Below are 24,270 nucleotides of genomic sequence, written 5' to 3'. Positions count from 1 at the left end.
ATATAATAATAGCAAGTAGGAAATAAAGTCAGATAATAGAGAAAATGTAGCTGGGCTATTGTTCCATATTAGCAAGAGCATGTTCCTCTGGCAATAATATGAAAAAACAATGAAGAAAAAAAAGCATCTACAAATGGATATAATAGGAAATAGCCAGATCGTGAGGATATATTTGATTATTATAACATCTTCAGTAGTTATTACTCTTCACACGAAGTATATAATATACAGTACTTCAAAATTATTACAATTAATTATGGTTATAAGATCGTTTAAATAATAATAACTGGTACTCATTCTTTCTTATCATAAATTGAAAATGATTTTGTTTTTATTAAACAAATTTACCATTATTTTTTAGAAATTTCTAATAAAATTTTACAAAAAAAATAGAGGTTGAAATCACGTTTATTAAATTAGACTTTTACAATTATTATGAAACTAAAAAATTACCAGAAAACAATTGTAAAAAATATTTAATACATTTACAATCGAATGAATATTTATGTTTATTTATTTGCTAGTTTATTGCGTAAGAAATTAAGGCACCTCAAGCAGAAAAATATAGATATAGAAAATAAATAGATAATATAAGAAAATACTTGCAGAAAAAGATTCGCGAAATGGTCTATAGAATGAAATGAGATAAGGATGAATGGTTGAAGAATAAGAAATACATACTTTTATATATCAATATTTTTCAATTCGAGGCGCCTTAAAGTAATATACAATTGGCTAGATGCGTTAAAAATTTAAAATAATTTCAAGACAATCATGCTATTTTTAATAAAATACAATTTTTTATAAATTTATAAATTTTTGTTACAAAAAATTTAGGTCATCATTGAGTGATGATGTAGTAGACACATAAATATGAATCATTTTTTCAAACATAAATATTTGTATCTGCCATCCTGAGTTCTAATGAAATTGTACAAAAAAGATTTTAGAGTGCACAATCAAAAACAAATTTGTTCTTATTTTACAACCAATTTTAATATCAACAATTTAATTGAATTTCAATTTGATTGATAATTTAATAAAAAAAAGTATCTAATAAAGCAACTAGATTTATTATTACACTTTTACTGTGTTGTTAATGATGACGTTGATATACTGTCTCGCATCTCAGTAATCTGAATGTCTAGAAAAAGAACATTGTTTCGGGTGAATCCATCGTACCTAATTAAAGTTGTATGCGGAATGAACATATCTATAGCGGAATCTTTTTCTGAATCACTACTACTGTCATCCCTCATTCTAGCTTTGGTTTTAACTATTTTTCGAATATTATTAGCAGGATTATCTTGATCCCTCAGTGTTACTGTTGCCCGCAAAACACAAGGCCAGTCTAACAAAGGATCCCAAGGTCCTTCCACTACTTTCAGACATCCTATAATATTTCTGTCTCTCCACCTGTCTCGTCCATTCAAATATAACTCCATTTTTAATGCGTAACCATACTCTTTGTTAAAAAATACTGGGCTATAAAGTACGAAGTCTTTCTCCTTGGCAACTGTCATTTTCTCCTTGTATCGATTTATTCTCCATAAGAGTCTTCCGTTAGTAACTCCACTTAAATTGGTGAAATCACATTGGCATTCACAAGTACTTGATGGACTTTCAACATTTTTAGATAACAATTCTTCTAAAGTTGATATAGCATTATGTGTTTGTGATTTCAATTTTTTTACTGTTCTCTCTTGCTTCTCAATTACTTCTGAATGTAACTTCAATTCTTCTAACAGCATATCTGTTTTAATAACTAAATTATCATGCTTCTGTTCTAACTCTTTAGCATTTTTACATCTCATTTCCAACTCGAGTTTTAAATCATTCATTCTTCGTTTTTGATCATCCCAAGCATCACTAATTAATGCACTTTCTTTAGCAACAAATTTCTTCAACTCTTCTATCTCATTCTCAAAAACTTCCGAAACCTTGACTTGTTTATTCCTCTCTTCAATCACAATACCTTGTAAAACATCTAATCTGTAAGCAACTGCATCAAAACTAGCACGAGTTTTCCCATCAACATCATTTACAGCTTGATCAAGGTTCTGCAGTCTTCCATCAAATTCTAGCGATCTTTGCTGAAAATTATTTGATTCACTCAAAATACTTAATTTCATTGATTGAGTAGTTTCTTCAATTGTCTCAAGACGTTTCATCATCATAATAGAATTATCAATAAGTTTCCTTCGTTCAACTTCACTTTCTTTCACAGCCGTTCTCAGTAAATTAAGTACTGAGAAAACATTATCACGCCATTTTATTTCTTTATCCTCGCAATCCATATGCAAAGTACGTTGTGGTATTGTGTTACTTCTTTCAAAATTATAACGAGAAATACATCGTTTTCTGTGGGATTTTAAATTTTTTCTGGGCACATAAACTCCACATTTTCCTGGACATTGCTCTAAAATTGAACCACAAAGCTGCACATGATCATGCCAGAATCTTTCATCAAAAGAATCATTGCAAAAATAGCAGAGCACTGAAGTATGTAAGTTAGTATTTCGACAGTTATCCATTGTTGTAGCAACGTGATATATTAAAAATCTAGTTGCCGTTTTTTAATGTACCAGATACACTTATTGATTTGTCTACAACGATACAACTAGTATGTAGACCACGCTATATTCTCAGTGACTCTTCAATACGCAACTAAATGCTATATTTTACCATACATCTAAGGCAGGTCTTCACGATAAGGCTTTTATAATCTGGTTAAACATTAGTGCAATAGGTATAAAAAGATAAGAGAATTTAACAGATACGAATAAGTTAGCAGGTTTCATCACTACCATTATCAAAAAGTGAGTCATTTGAATTATTAGTTGTTATTTTGTTTGATGGTGCGGCCTTCGTTCTTACTTTAACGAAAGAAATCGTTGATCTTAACTTAAATAAGTGTGTTTTTGTAAATTATTAATTGTAGATTAAAAATTTTTTAAGAATAAGATAACTAATTTTGGTTCAAAAGATATTTTTGTATTTAATTTTAAGTGACACAGGCATCAATTGATAATTAGGTCAACGCAACACCATAAAATTTAATTTAAAATTATTTTTAAATTTGTTCAAAACACGATTTCAATTAATTAAAGCTTTTTTTAAATAGGAATAAATTCTATTAGTATTTTAAAACTTTTATGTTAGAAAAAAACGTAAATATATTAAATGAAAATCCAATAAAAATATTTACCTCTGTGGCCATTGGCAATCCAAGAATATAAGCACATGCACAGCTGAAAAATGTAATCGTCGTTTCCCATAGTTTCATCATTTTTGCGTTGATTGCCATAATCCCAGTGATTACACAGTGCCATATAGCCAGCTGCAGACAAACAAATGCTTTTAATCGCTATTTGACGATAAGAAGAATCAGTTTCTATATTATTCAATGTTCAAACTTTAAGTGGGAGGTTCCACACTGTAGTTATATAGATAGAGTTTATTCAACAGCATTACCTGTTGCGCGATGCCGAAAAGAATTAAGATGAAGTAAAATAAAACTGCCCAAAAAGGAGAAACGTGTTCAGCACCAAGAAGAGCTAGTGTTGCAGGCACGAGTTCTGTGGAAAGTCTAAGGGCCTGATAACCTGACTCTATACTGGGATCTGCTCCAGGTTTGATCGCTCTTTCACCGAGCAGAAATGAAACGTGAGACATATATCTTTCCACAGTGTTGCTGTATCCAGCTGGTGGTGCTTGATTCGTTGGCCGCATAAATGTATATCCTGAGATTTTTTCTTAAAATAAAAATAGACATTCATTAAAAATGCTTCTCTTTTGATATCATGGTATATAGCAATGCATGCCTCAACATTGTATAAAATAGATGAATAAAATAAGACTGATGGATTAAATATTTACCAAATGAACTAGTTGTATAAATATATCCGTGATGCCGTAATATTTGTACGCAAGTGTTTGCTAAAAATGCTGCCAGTAAGAGAACAACAATTGTTAACACGATCACAAGACTCGTGTCTCTTTGAAGAAGATGTTTATGCTTGTTATGTGCAGCTATCTAAAAAAAATTGTTTTGTACATAATTATCTATTTATTAATACAAAGAAGTCTCTTAAATTTTAAGACTTAAAAATTCAAAAAATTAAAGCTCTCAAACTTTCAAGAGAGTGTATAAAATGTATATAAAATTTTATCACTTCATGAGGCCTTGGGTAAATGTACGATTATTCAATAGAGATTAGGTAAAAATAATCTCTAAAAATTCCAGACCTTTTCTTCACTTTGAGAGACCAAAATTTCACACTAAAGTAACTAAACCTTTGACAGAATCTATGATTTATTGCAGTTAATTTTTACGATATTTACTTGCATAGTAGCGGCTCCCAAAATACCCCAAGTAAGAAAGACTTCTGAGGCGGCAGCTACCCATGACTTGCTGTTAATGAAAAATTCTGCCCAAACGGTAGCTGGAAACAATTGGTTAATGGTACCTGGCGGAGTTAATCCCAAAAGCTTTGTGCATAGAATTAACGTTCCAAATACAGGTACTAGAGTGAAAACATAGACAACTTTCCCATATGATCGGAGACCTGTAAGAAAGAATTTATATATAACGAAGTTAATCACAAAAACAAATAAAAGTTTTCTTTTTAGTAATAAGAAACGTAAAATTAAGAGTTATTTAAACATTGTCCACTTTTGATTAAATCAAAAATCTCAATAGTTTATCATCCACAAAATCTTATATATTGCTATGACCTATTATAGTGATTCGAAGAATTATATTTATTAAAGAAAATTTTATTAATATTATCGTTTTTTTAAGAATCATTAAATCATCACAAAGGAAAGAATGACTTATAATAGCAATAATAAATGTACTTGGATGTAAAAAGAATCTTAATGATTCATTTTCACTTTTTTAGCTTTTCATAAAAACCACAAGTAATAACCTGTGGTATTTTTATTCTCACAGACATATTTATGTTTGTCTTTTTTATAAATAAATAAATGTCAAAATTAGCTAAGATTACTGTGTAAAATGTCAGTTGCTAAACAACTACTAACCAATTATGTATTTTTGGAAATTTATGATAATATTAATAGGGTTTGAAATAGAGTTGTTGGCAAAAAATAATTATTGGTATTTATTTTTACATAATATTAATCATTAATTTTACACTCGAAATAACTCATTCATCGCTAAAAACTTGGCTTTTTTTTTGTTTGCAGAACCATTTTGATATTAAATAATTATGTTTAGTCAAATAATGAACTATTTTCAACGTAAGTCCAGATATCATTAACTCTTTTCGATTTTTTTTGTAAAATATTTATGTCATTGAAGAAGAAAAATTCACAACTTTTCAATTCCATCCTATCGTTTTTTTTAGAGTTTGCAAAAGTTATTTTCACCGTTTACAAGTGATGCTTATGAGAAGTAGAGTGAGTAAGTATAAGTTCGTTTAGTCACATTTGATGTAGATATTAATCGTTTTTTTACTCGATTGCATGCACCGATAATATTTAGTTTTGTTAGAAATAAATTTATTTGTGAATATTTTCAATTTTTACGTTATGGTTGTGGAAAATCTATTTATAATATTGATCACATTTTTCTATATTTTTAAACCATTTTCAATCATTACACAGAGAGAATTTTTTGCACTAAACTAAAATAATTGATTAAAAAAATATATATTGCGCACTTTGTGCGTATAATATTATAGTTTCAAATGAATCGAAAATTAAAAATTCAATGTTTAATGTGTTTAAAAATAGCAAATTGATAGAAAGTATATCATTAAAGTGCAAAATGGTTCATTATTGATTTGTTTACATTTAAGAAGTGAAATGAATAGTGTATAAATCATTAACTCCTCTGAATGTAGAAGAAAACAATAAACTCGTATATAAGTGTATCGATAATATATTTTTGTAAATTTCTAACATACCTTTACTCAAAGAAACAAATACAATCATCCATACAACCGCAAGATTGAAAGCAACTTGAAACTTGAGAGTTACCACTCCGGGATCTGGTTCATTCAGATGATGTCTTTGAAGGACGATTCCACTGAAGTAATCAGGCACTGTTTCGTGTAATTTATAAGATGTTGAATAGTTATTCGGTTTATTATCATCGCGAAAAAGTGAAAAGGGTTCAGCCCAACGGTATTTATCTTGCTTTGTAATAAAAGAATCTCTATAAAAAGCAAAAAAACCAATTAAGTTATCAATATAAAATACATAAAAAAAGGTATTTTCAGTAAGATAAATTTTACCTAAAATAAACAAACATCCACGAAACTCCAATAATACTGTAAATACCAATAAAGGCATGTGCAACAAGTAATGCAATACCAACGCCATGAAAGACAGGTGAAATCCTCCACATGTCAACAGCTCCCGCAGACAGACGTTGACCGAGGCACACATGAAATGTAAGCAATGGTATACCCAGAACCAATGACAAGACTAAAAACTGTACTATGAAATTAGCTGTGGAGGACAAGCAAACAATTAATAGAACATGAAATTTATTTTTAGAACTTTAACCAATCATTGAAGATAATTAAATTTATTAAAAATATAATAATTACCTCCAAATTGAACACTAAGTATTGCAAATCTGCTGATATTAAATAAGCCCAATGTGCAACCGAGACAAGCCAAGGCCGGGCTAAGTGCATGAGGCCATTTACCCAAAGGATTTTCGTCATCATCTTCATCTTCACCTCGTTCATTTTCGCGGTCTGTTTCTCCTGTTTGTCTATTGCCAACACTGAAAAAAATTTCATGTTAAGTTTATATTTTTTTAAATATTCGTTATAATGCATGTTTTTTTTTTATTACTAATGATAATTATACATATTATGGAAAGGATTTTATAAATGCTAGAAATATGTTTATAATAGTTTCAAACGGTATTTTTTTGATGTGGTGAAATAAGTCATTATTGGTAGGAATTAATTTTTCATTTGAAATAATTTTATTGCTTTCTTTGTTTTTATAAATTGCAATCTTCAGAAATGATTCATCTTAAAAATTTATTTTACATATTTTGTCATTAAATTTGTTGTTTTGAAAGAAAAAGTAAAAAATGACTAATTATATAGAAAAAATCATCCAATTGAAAAAAGAAAATAAAGATTTAGTTTAAATGATCAATCAAATGAAAATAGGTTTTTTTAGTTTGAAAATTATGTTGTGTTTGTCTCCATTTGTTGTTTAATAACATTTAATTCAAGTTCTTTGTTGATATGATGTATTACCATAATAATCACATATCAATCAGTTTATTCAAAATATCATTTTTAATAAACAAATATTTTTATTTTATTTTAGGTGAATCCACATATTAAACCATCATTCCAAAAGATAAAAAAATCAACTGTATTTAAATTATCACGCTTTTGTATCATCAAATGAAATATCTTTCAGTTCTAAGGACAGTTTTAAAAGAAGTCTTTAATTGTTTATTTGACCAAAAATTCTTAGCACTCATATGTAAATATCTCAAAAATGCTATCTTTCAACAAAAAACTCAAAATTAATTATGGAATGGAAAACTCATTGTCCCTTTTTGAAGTGTAATATTCAATTATTTAGAAACAATCTACCATTGTCAGAGATAATTGTTCTCTTAAGGCAACGGAACTTTGGACGATGGACAAGTTAGATTTTACTCTTTACTGCATCTTCTTATACTAAGACTTGTTTGTCAACACCTGGAAATAATGGTGTACCCTAAATAATTACCCAAGTACCTCTCACGTTTTTGTCTTTCCAACTTGGTACGTACATTAAGAATAGAGATAAATATATCTGGTAAATAAAAATTTTTTATTACTCAAAATTGGTAAATCTTAGTAGATTAATATTATATTATTTTATATCAGGGTATTAAGCAGAGGTTGGAGGAATATCAAGTATATCATAACGATATTTAATTCGACACTTGATCTGTTAATGACGTTGAAAGACCTCGTAATAAACTTGAAATAAAATTCACAACAAAGTCCAACATGATAAGTTTTATGTATTAAAAATATTAAATAATGTTCAGATAAGAACATCGACAAAATAATTACTACTCAAATAATTGACACTTGGAGCATAAATGCACTAAGTAATTTTCAATGGTCTCTATTAATGATATCTAATAGTTATATAAGGTTAAATACATGAATAATAAAGCATCAATTTAATTAATAAAAATAATGTAATATAAAATGTCTAACCTTGAGTTGGATTTTCAATGTGCAAGTATACATTAGTAGAATACAATATAATTGCATGAGATCGTAATAGAAACCGAATGATAGTCAATATAATAATCAGACTAATTAAGATATAAAAAAAAAAATATGAATACTTTGCTGTTTACCTCGACGTGACTTTGAAACAAGTTAGAGGACTAGCTAAAAAAGAATCTTCAATTATCAAGGTCTACTAGTCTCTTGAAGCTGCATTTATTATGTTGAGTCTGGATCGAATAGTGGATTTTTTTAATTGTAAAAGAATAAATAACAAATTGAGTATATATATATATTTGCTACCAAACTGCAATTCAACATAGTCAATGAGAGTTAGAGTGCATTTTTGGGAATACCTTATTAATCTTTGTCGTCGTTGACTGTAATAAAAATAACCCCTGCATATTGTTGAGTCGTAGTTCATCATATTGGTCTCATATCTGGCGTCCAGAGGTCGGAAAAACCGCGGGAACCTCCTGACTTATTCGAGTAGCCTGATACCTCGATTTCCCGAGCGCGTCAAGTCGACTCGTTCAACAACTCAACATTACACACAACATGACAGTCGTGAAACGCTTGACACTTAGGCACACAACTATACTAGTAGTTAAATTACGTGCTGATTACATGTACCACTGCAATCATTTTCTAATGAAGTTGTAAAAAAAAACTGCATTATAATTGACACAGTGATTTCAAGATTTTGCTTCAATGCCAAACCTGTCTATAGTGATGATCATTAAGATATTCAATTAAATAAATCGTGATTAATTTTAGTCATTTACACTTTTTTGCATTTATTGTATTTTAATTAATTTTTGTGCATTTATAAATCACTCCTAATATTATGTCACTTTTAAAACCACAAATTTTCATTACTGGCTGTTTAATTGACGTAATTCTGTTAGTTGATCAATAAAAACAAACTTAATGCTACACATTTCATAAAAAATAAAATAAATAGAGATTATAAATTTACACAATATAGAATAATGTGACAAAGAGTGTTAATTAAAGACAAAACAAAGTCTACTAATGCATCAAGCAATTAAAATTGTACCGAGTAGTTTGACTTGCATCGACCGAGTTCACTTGACTGACGCGATTCAACTCGGATACCTTAGGCCACCTTATAGGCCTTGACGGCCACCACATATGTAGCCTGAACTTGCTGGATAACTGTAAGCAACAGTCACGTGATACCGCAACAACTTCTTCATTCTTTCCTCAATTAATTTTTTTAGTTCAATGCACGTGGTAAGCCCATGTTTATTTTTTATCATGACAATACGGAAAACAATCGTAAAAAATTTCCCATTTTATTGACTCTCATGTATGATAATAAGCTACATGTTATGTATTCTGATCAAACAAAAATAATCTGTAGGTTTTATATTTGTGTGAAGAGAAACAACAAGTATAAATGTCAAGTATACATTAGCCACGTTGGCCAAATTATCAACATCTAGACTTTGTTACTACATACTAAATTGCATCTGAAAAAGAGAAGAGGAATTATGTATGCATTTGTCACCGTAGTGAAGAACAGTGAAAAGTATGTGATCGATTATTCACTAGATCATTGCATCTGCACTGAATGAGGGTATGAGACTCAGAGGGAATAGCGAAGAGTGGGAGAAGTGTATTGGCCGGCGTGGAGGAACTTTGTGAGTGGGGAAGCAGTGCAGCGTTTTGTGCAACATCGTTGCAGTGAGGGTATTAGGAGCTCAGCTGTAGGAAGAGGTAAATTCGCGCGCTGATGCAGTTTTATATAGTATATATAACATTGCAAATGCTTTTAGAGAACAGTGGAGTCATGATGCGTGTGAGTCATGCAATTTTCTTATCCATACCTCCTTCCTTACACACCACATTAGTATCAATCACTTCTTTCTCCAGACCTACGTTGGCATCAACCGCTTCCAAATATCTTTTTCGATCATTATTTTTAGCTGACTAGCATTATGTTGATTTGTTTATGAAGTAATTTTAAATATAAATGACTATGTTGTTTTTTTCTAAAGTCGATTGCAAAGTTTACATGTTGGAAGAAGATGGTTAAAAAGTAGTTGAGATAAATGGTGAAAAAACAACCAGTATACTGATGGAAGTGTATGAGTCTTCTCAAATTGTTATTTCTGTGTTTATAGCCGAAGGTCAACAATTTGTAACTGATAAACTGGTTTGCTAATTAGATTGGAGTTGAAAGTTATTTGAAAAACTGATCAGTTGGCTCCAAAATATAACAAAACATGGCGATAAAATGAAGACTAGGATATAATTAAAAACTGAAAATCATAATTATGCTGTTAATCATTGAAGGATAATTAATTACTTGTGCTATTTACAAGTAAAGTTGTTTGAAGAAAAAATCTGCAATGAATGATACTTTGTATTGAAATAGATTTAACTAAAGTATTTAATGAATAAAGTTGAATTGAAGTAAATATAAAAGAACCAAATAGATTAAGTTAGCATTGAAGATAGTAGAATTTATTTTATAAAAAACATGTAGTAAAAAAAGAATAAATAAACTTGATTGTAATTTAATAACAAGATAACTAGATTATGTGAATGGAAAGAATGTTATCAAAGACAGAAATTTATGCAAATGAATAGATGTGAAACAACTAATTTGAACACAGGTCAGAATATCTATTCTTTTTTTGTAAATTGAAATAAATACATATGTGTCTATAGAAGACTAGATAATAAATAGTTATCAGAATGTAAAAAAAAATCGTAAATAGCTCTAAACGTCGATCATAAAACAGTTACTCAGGTATGTATTTTGTTCCTTATTGCAGTTATATCTGAAGAAAGTGAATCAACTTATGACTAAGTAAATTTCGTAGTAAAATATATGAAAGATGTGCTAATCTTTCGGAATCTTAATTCTTGAATGCTCTTGAAATTTTGTTATTCTCTTCCGTAATATTCTTTCATTGTTTTGACTTAGAAGCAAGACGCTACACTTTCTCGAACATATTAAAATGCTTGATTGAAAAAAAAACGCCACATTCGTAATTACCCTACTTTTCTCTAACTTATCAAAATAAATGCATAATATTTTCGCCTTTGTATTTATTCATTTTCAATTGTTTATTTATAAGTTAGAATTCACCCTTTATACTAAAGTTTTTGCACCTATATAATCTTTTATATTGTCTTGAAACAGATGATTTCTATAGCAAACTTTTGATTATATATAGTCAATATTATATGTATACATAACTCTTATTTATTTTACCTGCTCATAATAAAATAGCATAATCATACTTCAAAATGATCCTTAGAAACAAATAAGCAAATACTGTTATATACTGTTATATATAGTAGTTATATACTGTATACATACAATGAAGATATACTCTTTGAAGCACTAGTAATCGATACAATTATATACTAACATGTTTCTACCACCTAAAGTTATTATCTATTTGTTCATAACATAGATACATAAACAGCATATAAGAACATTAATTAATATTTGATATTGATTGTGCTGTAGCAAGAAGCATATATACACATTTTGCTCGGTTTAAAAGTTATTATTTTTGTATCAAAATCATGTTAAATATTCTCTTATATACTGACTTCAGCTGATTGAACACAATTATTCTTTTATTAAATTAATAATCATAAATCTATAGCTGCTAAAATTTGGAAGAAAAAAAGGAAGATCACTGAATCACTGAATGAAAACTCTAAAAATAAACATATTTGGTTTGTTCGTAAGGTAAACTGGAAATTTTAAAAGATTTGCGAACATTATAATGATAAAAAGTTTACTGAAGTAGTAATTGATTGAATAATTCAGTTTTTTAGATTCAGTTAACCAGTAAATGAATAAATAATCAATACAGGAACTATTTAAGATTAGAGTAGATACTAACAACCGTTAAATCAAAGTGAAAAAGCTACCATTAAGTGTATATCCAATTATAAAGTTTTTATTTCATGATAAATGTGAGTCTACTTATACCAATATAATAATAAGCTTATTTGTTACCATTCAATTATTGACTCATAAACAATTTTATGTAAACTAAATATTTTTCTTTTGACATTGAATATATCTAGATATTCTGCAGTTCTATAAGTTGAATTCATTTTCATAAAAAGTTAACAATTTTTCGATAAGCTGCAATTAAAATGTTGCTAATTACATTGAACATCAGTGACATCATACCAATCCTACTTAAACAGTTTGTAGTTATACTTCTATTAGTTATGCAGTTGCGTTGCAGCGTACCAAATATGATGATATTATACAAGTACACATTTAATGGACATGATGCCATACTATGACTCCATAAACACAGTTCTATTTCCAACCTTGCTTGAAACAATTACATTTTTTCCATCAAAGATTTTTTCCATGTATTTTAGAGTTGACATACTCCATTCAAAAACGCTATTAGATCTATTCTATTTACAATTGTAACAATCATGATATCTTTCAACAATATCTAATGATTGTCATCATTTTATGTATATTGAGTACAATGTAATCTAGTGACTCTGTCAATAGCTTATAAGCACATACATAATTATGTTGTTGAGTCTTTAAAAAAGCATGGAGATAACATATGAGATCATTCACATTCTTGCTGGTAAATAGGTACGTCAACCCAGTACATTGCATCGGTGTCAAACATTGATCGTGCGTAGGTAGACGAACTGGAGCCACGCATCCTGATCACTTCACTCAGTACATCTAAACTATCATACTAATGCGGAAGAGAAAAAGACAGAGTAATAAAAATTTATACAAAACACAATGGAAAAGAAATTCACCAATTTTTGATGATTCATAACCATTGCACGGGCGAATACCTATATACGCCTCGATGCTTGCTGAGGCTTGAACCTCTTTCAGTCACTATTCATGAATATTCAACTATCCCATACGTATGAATATATCTATACCTTATGAGTCTTTCAGGTGGTAAAGATAATGCACGCTTACAGCAAGGTTTATCCTCATTCTGATTTAAACAATATAGATTACATTTACTTCAATTTTTCTCGAATTTATTAATGAATCAATAATAAATACTTCAAAATTTATTTTTAGTGTTTTCAAGTTATCATAATATTATTCATCATTTAAAAACTTGTAAATATTTTTTTGGCAGTTTTATTTATGAGAAATAAAATGGAATACATATTCACGTATGAATGTAGTCTAGAAAAGTATTTTCATAGTCTAGTTTTATTATGGTAGCAGATGTACAAATGAAAAAAAAAATGATTTACCTATTATAAAAAATAAATACTCAAAATGCAGACTTAAACAGCTTAGTAAAATTATTAAGTAAGATAGACTCTATTGAATAGAGTCTATTCAATAAAATTTGTTGAGATATAAATCAGGCGACAGTAAATTTTCCCAGGTGAGAGGTTCGACAATTTTAGCGACTGACCTTTGCAGCCATCATAAAATTCATTGTCTAAGGGTAGAGGTGGGTAAACATGACTCATCAGAGCCAAAATAGCTCTCCAGGTATAATTTTTAAAGCTATTACGCCTGCCAGTAAAAGTAAAAGAGGTATAAGGTTTTACTAGGTAGACCTTTTTACTAGTGCTCTGCAAGAATCAAAGTTTGCCCACTTCTTAGACTCTGAGGATTAAGAACTAATTCTGATTCAGATATGCCTAGACATGTCATCAGTTTTTGACAAAGTAAAAAATGGTTTCTTGTTTTAATCATATTCATTAAAATTATTTAAATATTGATTTTAAATGATAGATAATTTAATTAAATATTTAATTTGGATGAATGTTCCTTACTGGTGTAGATAACAAAAAATTAATATTGTTTATCTTCCATTCAAAAAGCTCAAATACTTTCTCTCACGACTTCTCGCTTTATAAATTTTCTTAAATGAAATCGACCAATCTTCAATTGATCGCAGAGTATTGATAATCAAGTTTTCAATTAATTAATATCTTATGAGTTGTTACTATGTCAATATGAACAGTTATATTCTTGCTGCATTTCAACTTCGTTAGATCGTGTTTGCAGAAGCGAGAAATTATGGAGCTGTTCATATATTTGTTGATTAGCATGATATAGAAAGCCTATGGCAATCCACTCGTGTGGATGTACGCGGTGGCTATGCGTTTTTGAGGACAAGGAAGTGCATAAGATGTTAATGATAGAGTTTTGCAAGTATTTGAGGAAACCAATGATCATGACGATACAGATAATAGATAATTTTTTTCTCATGTCACTATAGATTATCCGTGTGAATAAATTGGAAAACTTGCCATATTAAAAGTTTCTGGAAAGTTCCAATTAGAGATGTTTTAAAAGACAAATTGCACTTAAATAACAGTTTTCTTTTGAATTCATTCTTATAATTCCTGCCAAAAGTAATTGGGTAAATGAGAGGTATTTGCAGGATTATGTCAAAAGTCTTTCTTTATATTTAAAGTCCGGACAATTCCAGAGTTTATTAGCCTATTGTATTATTTTTGACCATCGTCTTGCTACCTCACCCCACCATACATAAGGTATGCTTTCTATTTACCCGCCCTTATCTTCTGTGATTTTGGGACTGGTTGATCATTGGGTCCACTCCACTTTACATTCCCACCCGTGCCAACTTCCACCAATAATTAGTTTCATCTTCGGATCATCCCTACTCACATGAAAAACTATTTATCCCGAAGTTGTGAAAAAAGTGTAGTCAGTTCACCAATGTGATGAATCAAGAACATCTCTGCTCTCGACTCAAAGTGTCGTGATTCTTGTTGAATTTAAAAAAAGTTGTCATCTTGACAGTTCAGTTCAATGGTTTAAAGTTGCGGTCCAGTAATGTATTGCGCATCATTTATTTACTACTACTTTGTTTATTACTTTTTCCTTAAGTTTTAGAGTTGACAAGTGAAATAAAAAGTATTTGTTAATAGCTAATACATTGAGATAAGTAACCGTTCACATAACGCCGTGATAAGTACTAAAGTTTATAGTCATAATAAATAGTTTTTCTGATCAATTTAATGTCAATAAATTTAAATCAGTAGATGTGATTGATTGGAGTATTCTATAAAATAATCGGTACAAATCCGGTAATGTTCAGTTTTTTCCTTCCATTCTTCTTTCCTTCCATTTAAAAATATATAAACTAAGAATTTTCCGCAATTATTAGTTAGTTCGCTGCAGTGATTTGTGATGAAGACATCTTTTCTATTATGTATCAAGTTTCTTTTCAATGTCTGGTGACAGTGATGAATTCAGTGACATATTTCAGTGTTGTTTTAATTTAAATAATCATCAGAAAACAAGTGACAGTAATATTTTCAATTTTTGTGTGATAAAATACGCCTAAGTCAATGCTTAATTTTTTTTAACGGTAATTAATTCATTGTGATAAATAAAAGTTTCAGTTAATAGAAATGATATTTATAATAAATCAATTAAAAATTATTTGTTCATTAATTGTATAATTCAATATACTGATTATTGAATCCTGTTCTCTGGAATAAGCATGGGGCTGATCTTCACAAGGTAAAAAATCGACATATTCATTTAAACTATTTAATTATGCAGACCATTTTTATAACGGAAAATCGATACTTGAAAGCATGAAAAATATAAATTTAGAACATTTTATTCTATGACATTCTATATTTATGTACATTAGTAAAACTGAATACTTATTGCTTTACCATTATTTGAACAATATCTCTTAAATGTACTATCGATAAATGGCACTTCAATACCTGTTTCTTTTTGTCAGAAATATTCACGTAAATTGGGGTCGTTTTCCAAAAACGTCACAAAGAAAAATAGTAAGGCTCATAATGATTTTTCAGCGAGTAAAAATACTTTATATTAACGATATTCATTCTTTTAGACATTTGTAGTAATTATTTTGCGACCGTGATGCTCATTGAATACCTGTACTCTTCTATTGTAAATAAATTCCCACTAGTTCTTGTTTCTACAATGATCAGCATTCTTTAGATTAATTTTTTCTATTCAAAGCAATATGATTTAAGTCATTTTGCTTCAATTGAATAAATTTTTGTTAAATAAATTCTTTTTCACATTAATAATATGCTTGCTCCACGGCATGTAGTGATAAACTTGGATTGTATATGAAATTATTTAGAAGTGTAATTATGTTAAATAAGTTTTTCGATGGCTGTAAAAATATTCTTCAATTATTATAATGTTTAGTTAATGATAATTAATGTATTAATGATGATAACAAATCCATGTTCAAATCTAGTGATGCTTTTGATGAAGTAATAAATATATTGAAATATATCATAATAAATAACTTCACGCGTTTTTTAAATCTTGAATTTCAGTGATGTTTTTGATGGTGTAATTTATAAGGAATTAACATATGTAATCGGTTATGTGCAGTTTAATTTCCTATTGATGATATAATAATCAGTCAGTAAATTGTTTGTTAGTTTTTAAATTAAGTGAAAAAATATTAATTAGTAATTATAATGATAGGTGAATAGTAATGAACGTATGGCATCGATGATTCGTACAAGTGTACGTTGAAATCTAGTAACGTTTAAAAGAATGATCAGTTTTAAATTAATTTACGTGATATTACGCATTGTATTTCAGGGATTGTTTTAATCTGATGAAGAAATCGTCTACAAGAATTGCCCACAATGTTTTGTTTGCTGTTTGTAGGAAAAAACATTCTTCTATGTGCTTTTCTAATCATTGACTTGTTTCATAATGTCCCCTGCATTTGATTATGATATTAAGATTATTTAGTTTATCTGAAATTGAGTGAGCCATATTTTATAGTGATTATTATGATATTTAGTGAGTAATAGTAGATATATAATGAATGTGATCGTTTAAATGTATTTTAATACAGCGCTTATTTCAATGAAATAATGGAAGAATACTGGCCAAGAATTGTTCTAAAATGTCAGTCAGTTTGTTTAAATGACTAGTGCTCAGGATAATGCTTTTGTTTGTAGTGATTGATGTGCTCCAAAAAGTATAGTGATGGACCTATTTAATTATAATTTTTAATAGCGTCATTATGTTCGATAAAGTGATACAGAATACACATCTGTGAATTTAGAAAGAATAACAATACAATACTGTCATATAGTATCACAATGCAATAAAATTTAGTGATTCTCCAAAATAAAGTATTAAAGAAAGTCAAAAAAACGGTGAAAGTGATTAAAAAAATATTTAGTGTTTAGGCATAAAAAATTGTGGAAGCAGTGTTTTTAAGTATTATAGAAATATACTTATTGATCATTATAATCCTGATCAACCTATTCTCAGTTTGCTAATCATTCATTCCTGTTTCTGCATAATTTAGATAATTGATTATCTTAAGTCGGGAATCGACTTTTTTTATTGAATAACGAAATATCATACATATAAAAGCATGAGCTCAGAGAAGAAGTGAATTATAATAGATAATTAATTTATAAATTGACACCGTTCGGTGAGTACTTGAAATTATTTATAAAATTAGTGGTCCTAAGGGAGTAAATTTTTACATTAATTTAAGAAGAGACTTTTGTAGGAAAAGTATATCAGGATTCCTTTTTTTTGTTAAAAAATGGAAATGAGACTTCATTCACAAATGTACAGTATGTTGGTTAAACCATGACAATAATGGTGAATCAATTACGTCGCAACCATTCTATCAAGATTTAAAAAATCAATGCTGAAGAAAAAGGTACTATCCATACGGTGGTAAAAGTTAATGAGAAAATGATGAAAAAAACCATATGTTTAATGCTAATTCAGAAGATTGTTGGTTTATTGAAATAACGAGGGTCAGTTAAAAATAATATTATGATATTTCGATATTAACATAAGGTGTAAAACGTAAAGAATTTTAATTGAATAATTAGAACCCTACGAATGATGGTTAATGCCGAATTATCCAATCACTAAATTAAATTGTTTTATTAAAATTATACACATTTAGTTAATGAAAAATTAATTTAAAGGTCATGAATCAAACTAAATTGATACAAATTGAAGAAATGAATGGGTTAGAATTAAAAGAAAATTAGATATTTTATATTCAAAATTCATGAGATGTGATTGTCAAGAAGTGAAAATTACAAATTATATTTAATCCATATGCAGCTAAATAAAGTATGCTTAAAAACAGCAAAAAACTCAAACAAAGAATTGTTTTTAAGTCAACGTTTATCACCATCGAGGCTATAAAATATTTCAAGTATACCAGCATGATGGCGTGTTTACAATTTATAAATATTTAATTGTTGGAATTGTATTATCGAAAGAATTTTTTTTCGTTCTTTAAGTCGTATTCACTTATCTTTATTGGGTTTTCATTTTTTAAGTACACGTAAAAAATATGTTGTTTATGTTCTAAACATTATGGGGAAGTTATAAATAGGTAAAATGTTGGTATTCAATGGAGATATCAATCGATGAAGTATATTTAATTTTTGCATTTTGTTCAGCAACCTAAAGTATTTATTGTCTCGACAAATATTAAAAACAGTATATAAATTACTAGTTGTACTATCAATACTCAATTTTGTGTAATGTTGTAAAAAATTCTTTCTTGGAATTCGAATTTGGATGCTTCGATTACTCATCGTCCAAAACAGAATTACTTTTAATGAAAAATTCTTAATCAGAAAAAAGTAACCAGTGATTAAATAACTAATGTTCCCTTATTATTTGGTTAAAATATGCTATAATTATTCATAATTACATATATTGAGACATTAATTTTAAAATAATGATAATTGTTTTTGGATCCAATCATTTAAAAAACTTTTGCGCATACTTTCGATCTTCTTACTTGTCAATAATTTAAAGTTTTGTAAATGTAAATTTTAGCTAATCAGTAACATGAGTAAAATGACATTTCGTTCAAATGATTTTCTACGAAATATGTATTTTCAATTATTTACTTCGGGGAATGTGCATTATGTTTTTAAAATTATCAATATAATGTTCTATAGAAGCAAAATAATTTTTTACATTTGTACTTTGAAAGTTATTTCAAGTTTTTTTTCAAGCCCCTAGATAACTACTCTAACTTCCGGTTTTATCAGAAAATAACGATAGTAAAACTTTTCCACCAGAAAGCACCTGTGGTAATTATCCCCCGGTAAATTACAAAAAATATTCTAGAAAGTCATAAGACTGAATGGCAGTCATAGCAAGTTGTTTTCATTTTCTTGTGTTCCACCATTATAAAGTTGAACCTTGGCTATTTTATATATATCTATACATATCAAGAGTACTTTAAATTTTCTAATAAAGTTTCATTACTCATCCTCCTTTTAAATATAAAACAAATTCTCCACAGTTCTGAGCAAGCTGACCGTTGGCTAAGCCTAGAAATAATCAATATCAAGTCATGCTAAGTCTTTCACATGTTAACTTGAACACGCAAACGCCGTGAACACACGAGAATATTATTGGTAAAACAATGTACGAACCAGGATTAAAACTACACCTTTAACTATATAGACAATCTGACAAAGATCTGCTACTTCTGGTCTCCATTACTCGAGGTCTTTATGAACCAAGATTTGACTTTGCTTTTTATTTGATTTATTCTAAAGATTTTTGAGATGCTAGTCGAAAATTGATTTACATGTATTTTAGATTATTTTATCGATTTTATGGTATGAATGAATAATTAAATTATCAGATTTTATGGAGCTTCATATTAATGATCACTTTTGCGTTGGTGTCGATGAGCAGCTTTTTGGGATTAGAAAATCGTCTTAAAAATGCATTGAAGGCTCTAGAATTGCTGACGATGTAATAAAATAAGGTTTCATGATGTCTATTAGGCAATAAGAATAAGTTACAGTTGTTTCAATATATAATATTTTCGTACCAAAAATAAATCCTCTTCTTTTTTTTAATCGCACAATGCAAATTATCCAACACCTACTCTTCAGTTACTGTCGTCAGTCAGAATTCTTCTTCCCGTTTTTTATAGAGTACATTGTGGTTTAGGAGTACAATGTAACGTATTTTGATAACATTCAATATGAGTTCATATTTATGTGTCATAATTTTTACACGCAAAAAAAACAGAAATAATAATTTTTGGTAATTTTTTGCAATAAAACATGTTTGAAGCAATTGGTAATTTGATTATTTTATACTTGTTGTTATGTTTTTAACAAAAACAATTTTTTAAGTTGTCAATAAAAACAAAATACACTACCCGTTTATACATATTATTCAATAAATCCAATACCTTCTGCTTGATACCATATCAAATGTATGTTAATGAATAAAAGAATTTTAAAGAGTAGCTGTTTTCATATTTATAACTGCAATGATTACTGGTATTTACAATATTGATCGTTCTTCGTGATTAATGTATTATTGTCATCTATTGGTCTAATTTTTAGTTTTTAGTTTGATTCTTCGAATGAGAAAATTAAAAAAAATTAAATTACGTTTGATTCTTTGATTAAGTAGTCCAAAATTATTAAACAGCGAATAATTGACAGAAAAAAAATTCTCCCCGGCGGGGAATCGAACCCCGGTCTCCCGCGTGACAGGCGGGGATACTGACCACTATACTACCGAGGACTCATGGTAGCGAGATTTTAAATTTGTATGATACGACTCGCTCATTCACTTAAACAGAATTTTTTTTCGGTGAATCTGCAAGATCAAACTAATTAGAGTAATAACAAGCAAAAGAAAAAAAAACAATTTTAAACTTTTTTTTTTATTGTTTTAATTTAATTTAATCTTAATTTAAATTTAATTTAAATTCAATCGATTTAAAAGAAACAATATACTTATTTATTTATTGCAACTGAAATAAATTTTGTTATATTTCCTAAGCTGTATCTAATACAATAAATATTTCACTCATCGATGGATTTTAATAAAAAAAAATTGATTCTTATTATTTATTTTATTGAATAACTTATATGTTTCTTCCTATAACATGCAGTGATTAAATAAACCTTGATAATCACCTCGGATAGAATGATCCGACATCTAATTTTTAGCACATAAAAAGATTAATGTTTATTATACCTCGGAGAGCACACAAACATTCATTTCTCACCCAAAAACATTAAAGCAATAATTATAAGAGAATAGACTTCATTGAAAATTAGAAATAAGTTAATTTCTTTGTCCTCTGTCTTGGTAGTTATATATTCATTTTTGGTAATAAATGATATTGATTGTCTCACATCAAGAGAATATATTCAAGTCTAAAATAGTTATAAGCCCGTTAACCATTATCAATTTGTAATGACTTAATTATGTTTTTAGTTGGATTTAACTTTTTTTAATTTGTAATTATCAGTCATTCAATGACTATTTATAGTTTAAGCCTACTAATGAACAATAAAAATATTAAACACATCAGTTTATTTTGTTTTATTTAAGTCATATTTGATGAAAATATGAATCCATCCTTAGCTTGGAAGAAATAACATCTTTATCCTCTTTCTTGGTAGTTGTATATTCATTTTTGGTAATGAATGATATTTATTGTCTCACACCAAGAGAATATATTCAAGTCTAAAATAGTTATAAGCCCGTTAACCATTATCAATTTGTAATGACTTAATCATGTTTTTAGTTGGATTTAACTTTTTTTAATTTGTAATTATCAGTCATTCAATGACTATTTATAGTTTAAGCCTACTAATGAACAATAAAAATATTAAACACATCAGTTTATTTTGTTTTATTTAAGTCAGATTTGAAGAAAATATGAATCCATCCTTAGCTTGGAAGAAATAACATCTTTATCCTCTTTCTTGGTAGTTATATATTCTTTTTTGGTAATGAATGATATTTATTGTCTCACATCAAGAGAATATATTCAAGTCTAAAATAGTTATAAGCCTGTTAACCATTATCAATATGTAATGACTTAATTATGTTTCTAGTTAGATTTAACTTTTTTAATGTGTAATTATCAGTCATTCAATGACTATCTATAGTTTAAGCCTATTTATGAACAATAAAAATATTAAAAACATCAGTTTATTTTGTTTTATTTAAGTCAGATTTGAAGAAAATATGAATCCATCCTTAGCTTGGAAGAAATAACATCTTTATCCTCTTTCTTGGTAGTTGTATATTCATTTTTGGTAATGAATGATATTTATTGTCTCACACCAAGAGAATATATTCAAGTCTAAAATAGTTATAAGCCCGTTAACCATTATCAATTTGTAATGACTTAATCATGTTTTTAACTTTTTCTAATTTGTAATTATAAGTCATTCAATAACTATCTATAGTTTAAGCCTACTAATGAACAATAAAAATATTAAGAACATCAGTTTATTTTGTTTTATTTAAGTCATATTTGAAGAAAATATGAATCCCTCCTTAGCTTGGAAGAAATAACGTCTTCATCCTCTTTCTTGGTCCTTTAAGGTGGTGTGGAAATGAGTGCATCCGAACGATAAAAAAAATCTCTCCGGCGGGGAATCGAACCCCGGTCTCCCGCGTGACAGGCGGGAATACTAACCACTATACTACCGAAGACTCTGAGAGTTGTCTTTTAAATTTGGTATAAGAGCTCCACTTACTTATTCATGGAGTCTTAGTATTTCTTCGGTTATTGATAAGTTTTTGTTTAAAAACCATTCTTTCTATTAATACTTTTTTTCTTATTTAAAATCTCCTGTAACTTGATAAATATCCGAAAAATATGCCTTATATGAATTTTTTTTCTTTCTTTTTCGAAATGTTCAGTTGTTTTCTTATAGAGAGAAAGTATTCACGTCATTAGAGTCATTGTGCAATGCCTGATAAAAATAAAAACCAACTTCTCCTACTCTAAATGTAAGAAAGTAGTGGATCATTTGCAGCATAAGTTGATTGGATTCTTACAAAAAATTGTAATGTATATGAGGAGTTAATAACATGGAATAATAAATGCTCCAATCAATTTTCTTCAATGTGATTTAATGTTTACTCCAAAAGTATCAAAAATAATCATCTGAAATTAAATTAGAACTTGAAAGTTTATTAGAAGTGACTGAATTTGATAACATGGTATTTCGATTAAAGCCACGCTCGAAATGGAATATCAAATCAATTATAATAGCTCCTGAAGATTTTTTATTACAACAGGATTTTCTCATCAAGGATTGTAGCCACTGACCGTAAAACTTAGACAGTCATTTACTTGGAACAAAGATGCCGACATAAAAAAATAATTTAAGATCATAGAAAAAGAATTCATTACGAATTACTACAGGTAAGATTTATGATATTTTATCAGACAATTTGTCAACATACATCGCAAATATTTAAGAAATTAATCATATCAATACTTACTATAAAAATTTATAGATGAAGACAGTAAAAAAAAGAACTAATAAATCGGCAATAGTATATTACTCACTACGGGACGAAACTGAGCTATATCGTACCACGTGTAAAATTGTAACCCTGAGCTGAGGGTTGAAGTTCAGGTGAGAGTGGCAAACACGTAGTATGATGACAAAAAGAAATTATTGTAGTATAAATTATAATCGATCAACTGTATTCATAATCGACTATGCATTAGTGGTTAATCAGCAGGATAACTTGTGCAACAAAATATTCATCTTCGTTACACTACTTCGATTGACAAGTAACTGGTATAACGAACATAAAAATTTTTATCAATTTAACTGTTATTGATTCTTTCATTTATCAGCATTATATATTGAATTCAAAATTGACGACATTATTTGAAAGTTATAAATTATCATTTATTATATTAAAATTATTACTCGAACTCAATCACCTAGAAGATGTACTTTTTTACACATGATATGATTGATGATTGAATTACACTTTAGAAAAAGCTAAAATAATGAAAGACATTTAGAAAGAGTTTTAAAAATATCTTTTTTTGTTTATTTTAGCGCAAACAATTCGTAAAGGTCCTTTTAATGTTTTTGAGTTTGTTATGGCACTAACTATACAAGACTTAATTGAAAATATCAATAATTAATAAAGATATTTATATACTTATAATTCAACAATTAGGCAAACATAAAACAACAAATTAATGGTAAGAATGAT

The 24,270-nt window shown here is 28.4% G+C and overlaps 2 protein-coding genes, 1 long non-coding RNA gene and 2 other non-coding genes across 7 annotated transcripts in view; 1 reads left to right on the top strand and 4 right to left on the bottom strand.

The window, feature by feature from the left end:
* Positions 1–24,270, bottom strand: part of bdg (bedraggled) — a 39,587-nt gene that overhangs the window by 2,805 nt on the left and 12,512 nt on the right. For all 3 annotated transcript variants that reach the window (XM_035088734.1, XM_035088742.1, XM_035088748.1), the window contains 7 exons: positions 6,582–6,763; positions 6,264–6,480; positions 5,934–6,184; positions 4,345–4,568; positions 3,880–4,036; positions 3,475–3,755; positions 3,209–3,340 (listed from right to left, as the gene is read on the bottom strand). In XM_035088734.1, coding sequence (XP_034944625.1) covers positions 3,209–3,340; positions 3,475–3,755; positions 3,880–4,036; positions 4,345–4,568; positions 5,934–6,184; positions 6,264–6,480; positions 6,582–6,763 — 1,444 coding nt within the window. The remainder of the gene's footprint in view (positions 1–3,208; positions 3,341–3,474; positions 3,756–3,879; positions 4,037–4,344; positions 4,569–5,933; positions 6,185–6,263; positions 6,481–6,581; positions 6,764–24,270) is intronic.
* Traf-like (TNF-receptor-associated factor-like) lies at positions 548–2,918 on the bottom strand. The gene has a single exon (XM_035088785.1). It carries the CDS (start codon positions 2,532–2,534, stop codon positions 1,086–1,088), a length of 1,449 nt encoding a protein of 482 aa, XP_034944676.1. The 5' UTR covers positions 2,535–2,918; the 3' UTR covers positions 548–1,085.
* LOC118070275 (uncharacterized) lies at positions 7,333–8,065 on the top strand. The gene is made up of 2 exons (XR_004690739.1): positions 7,333–7,775; positions 7,881–8,065. It is a non-coding gene; the product is annotated as an uncharacterized lncRNA (long non-coding RNA).
* On the bottom strand, positions 20,731–20,802 carry TRNAD-GUC (transfer RNA aspartic acid (anticodon GUC)). Its single transcript has one exon. It is a non-coding gene; the product is annotated as a tRNA-Asp (tRNA).
* Positions 22,666–22,737, bottom strand: TRNAD-GUC (transfer RNA aspartic acid (anticodon GUC)). Its single transcript has one exon. It is a non-coding gene; the product is annotated as a tRNA-Asp (tRNA).

This window comes from Chelonus insularis, unplaced genomic scaffold, assembly GCF_013357705.1.
Source record: "Chelonus insularis isolate UGA/USDA-ARS -01 unplaced genomic scaffold, ASM1335770v1 contig_12_pilon, whole genome shotgun sequence".
Taxonomy (NCBI): Eukaryota; Metazoa; Arthropoda; class Insecta; order Hymenoptera; family Braconidae; genus Chelonus; species Chelonus insularis.
This window is presented reverse-complemented; position numbering and strand designations above follow the sequence as displayed.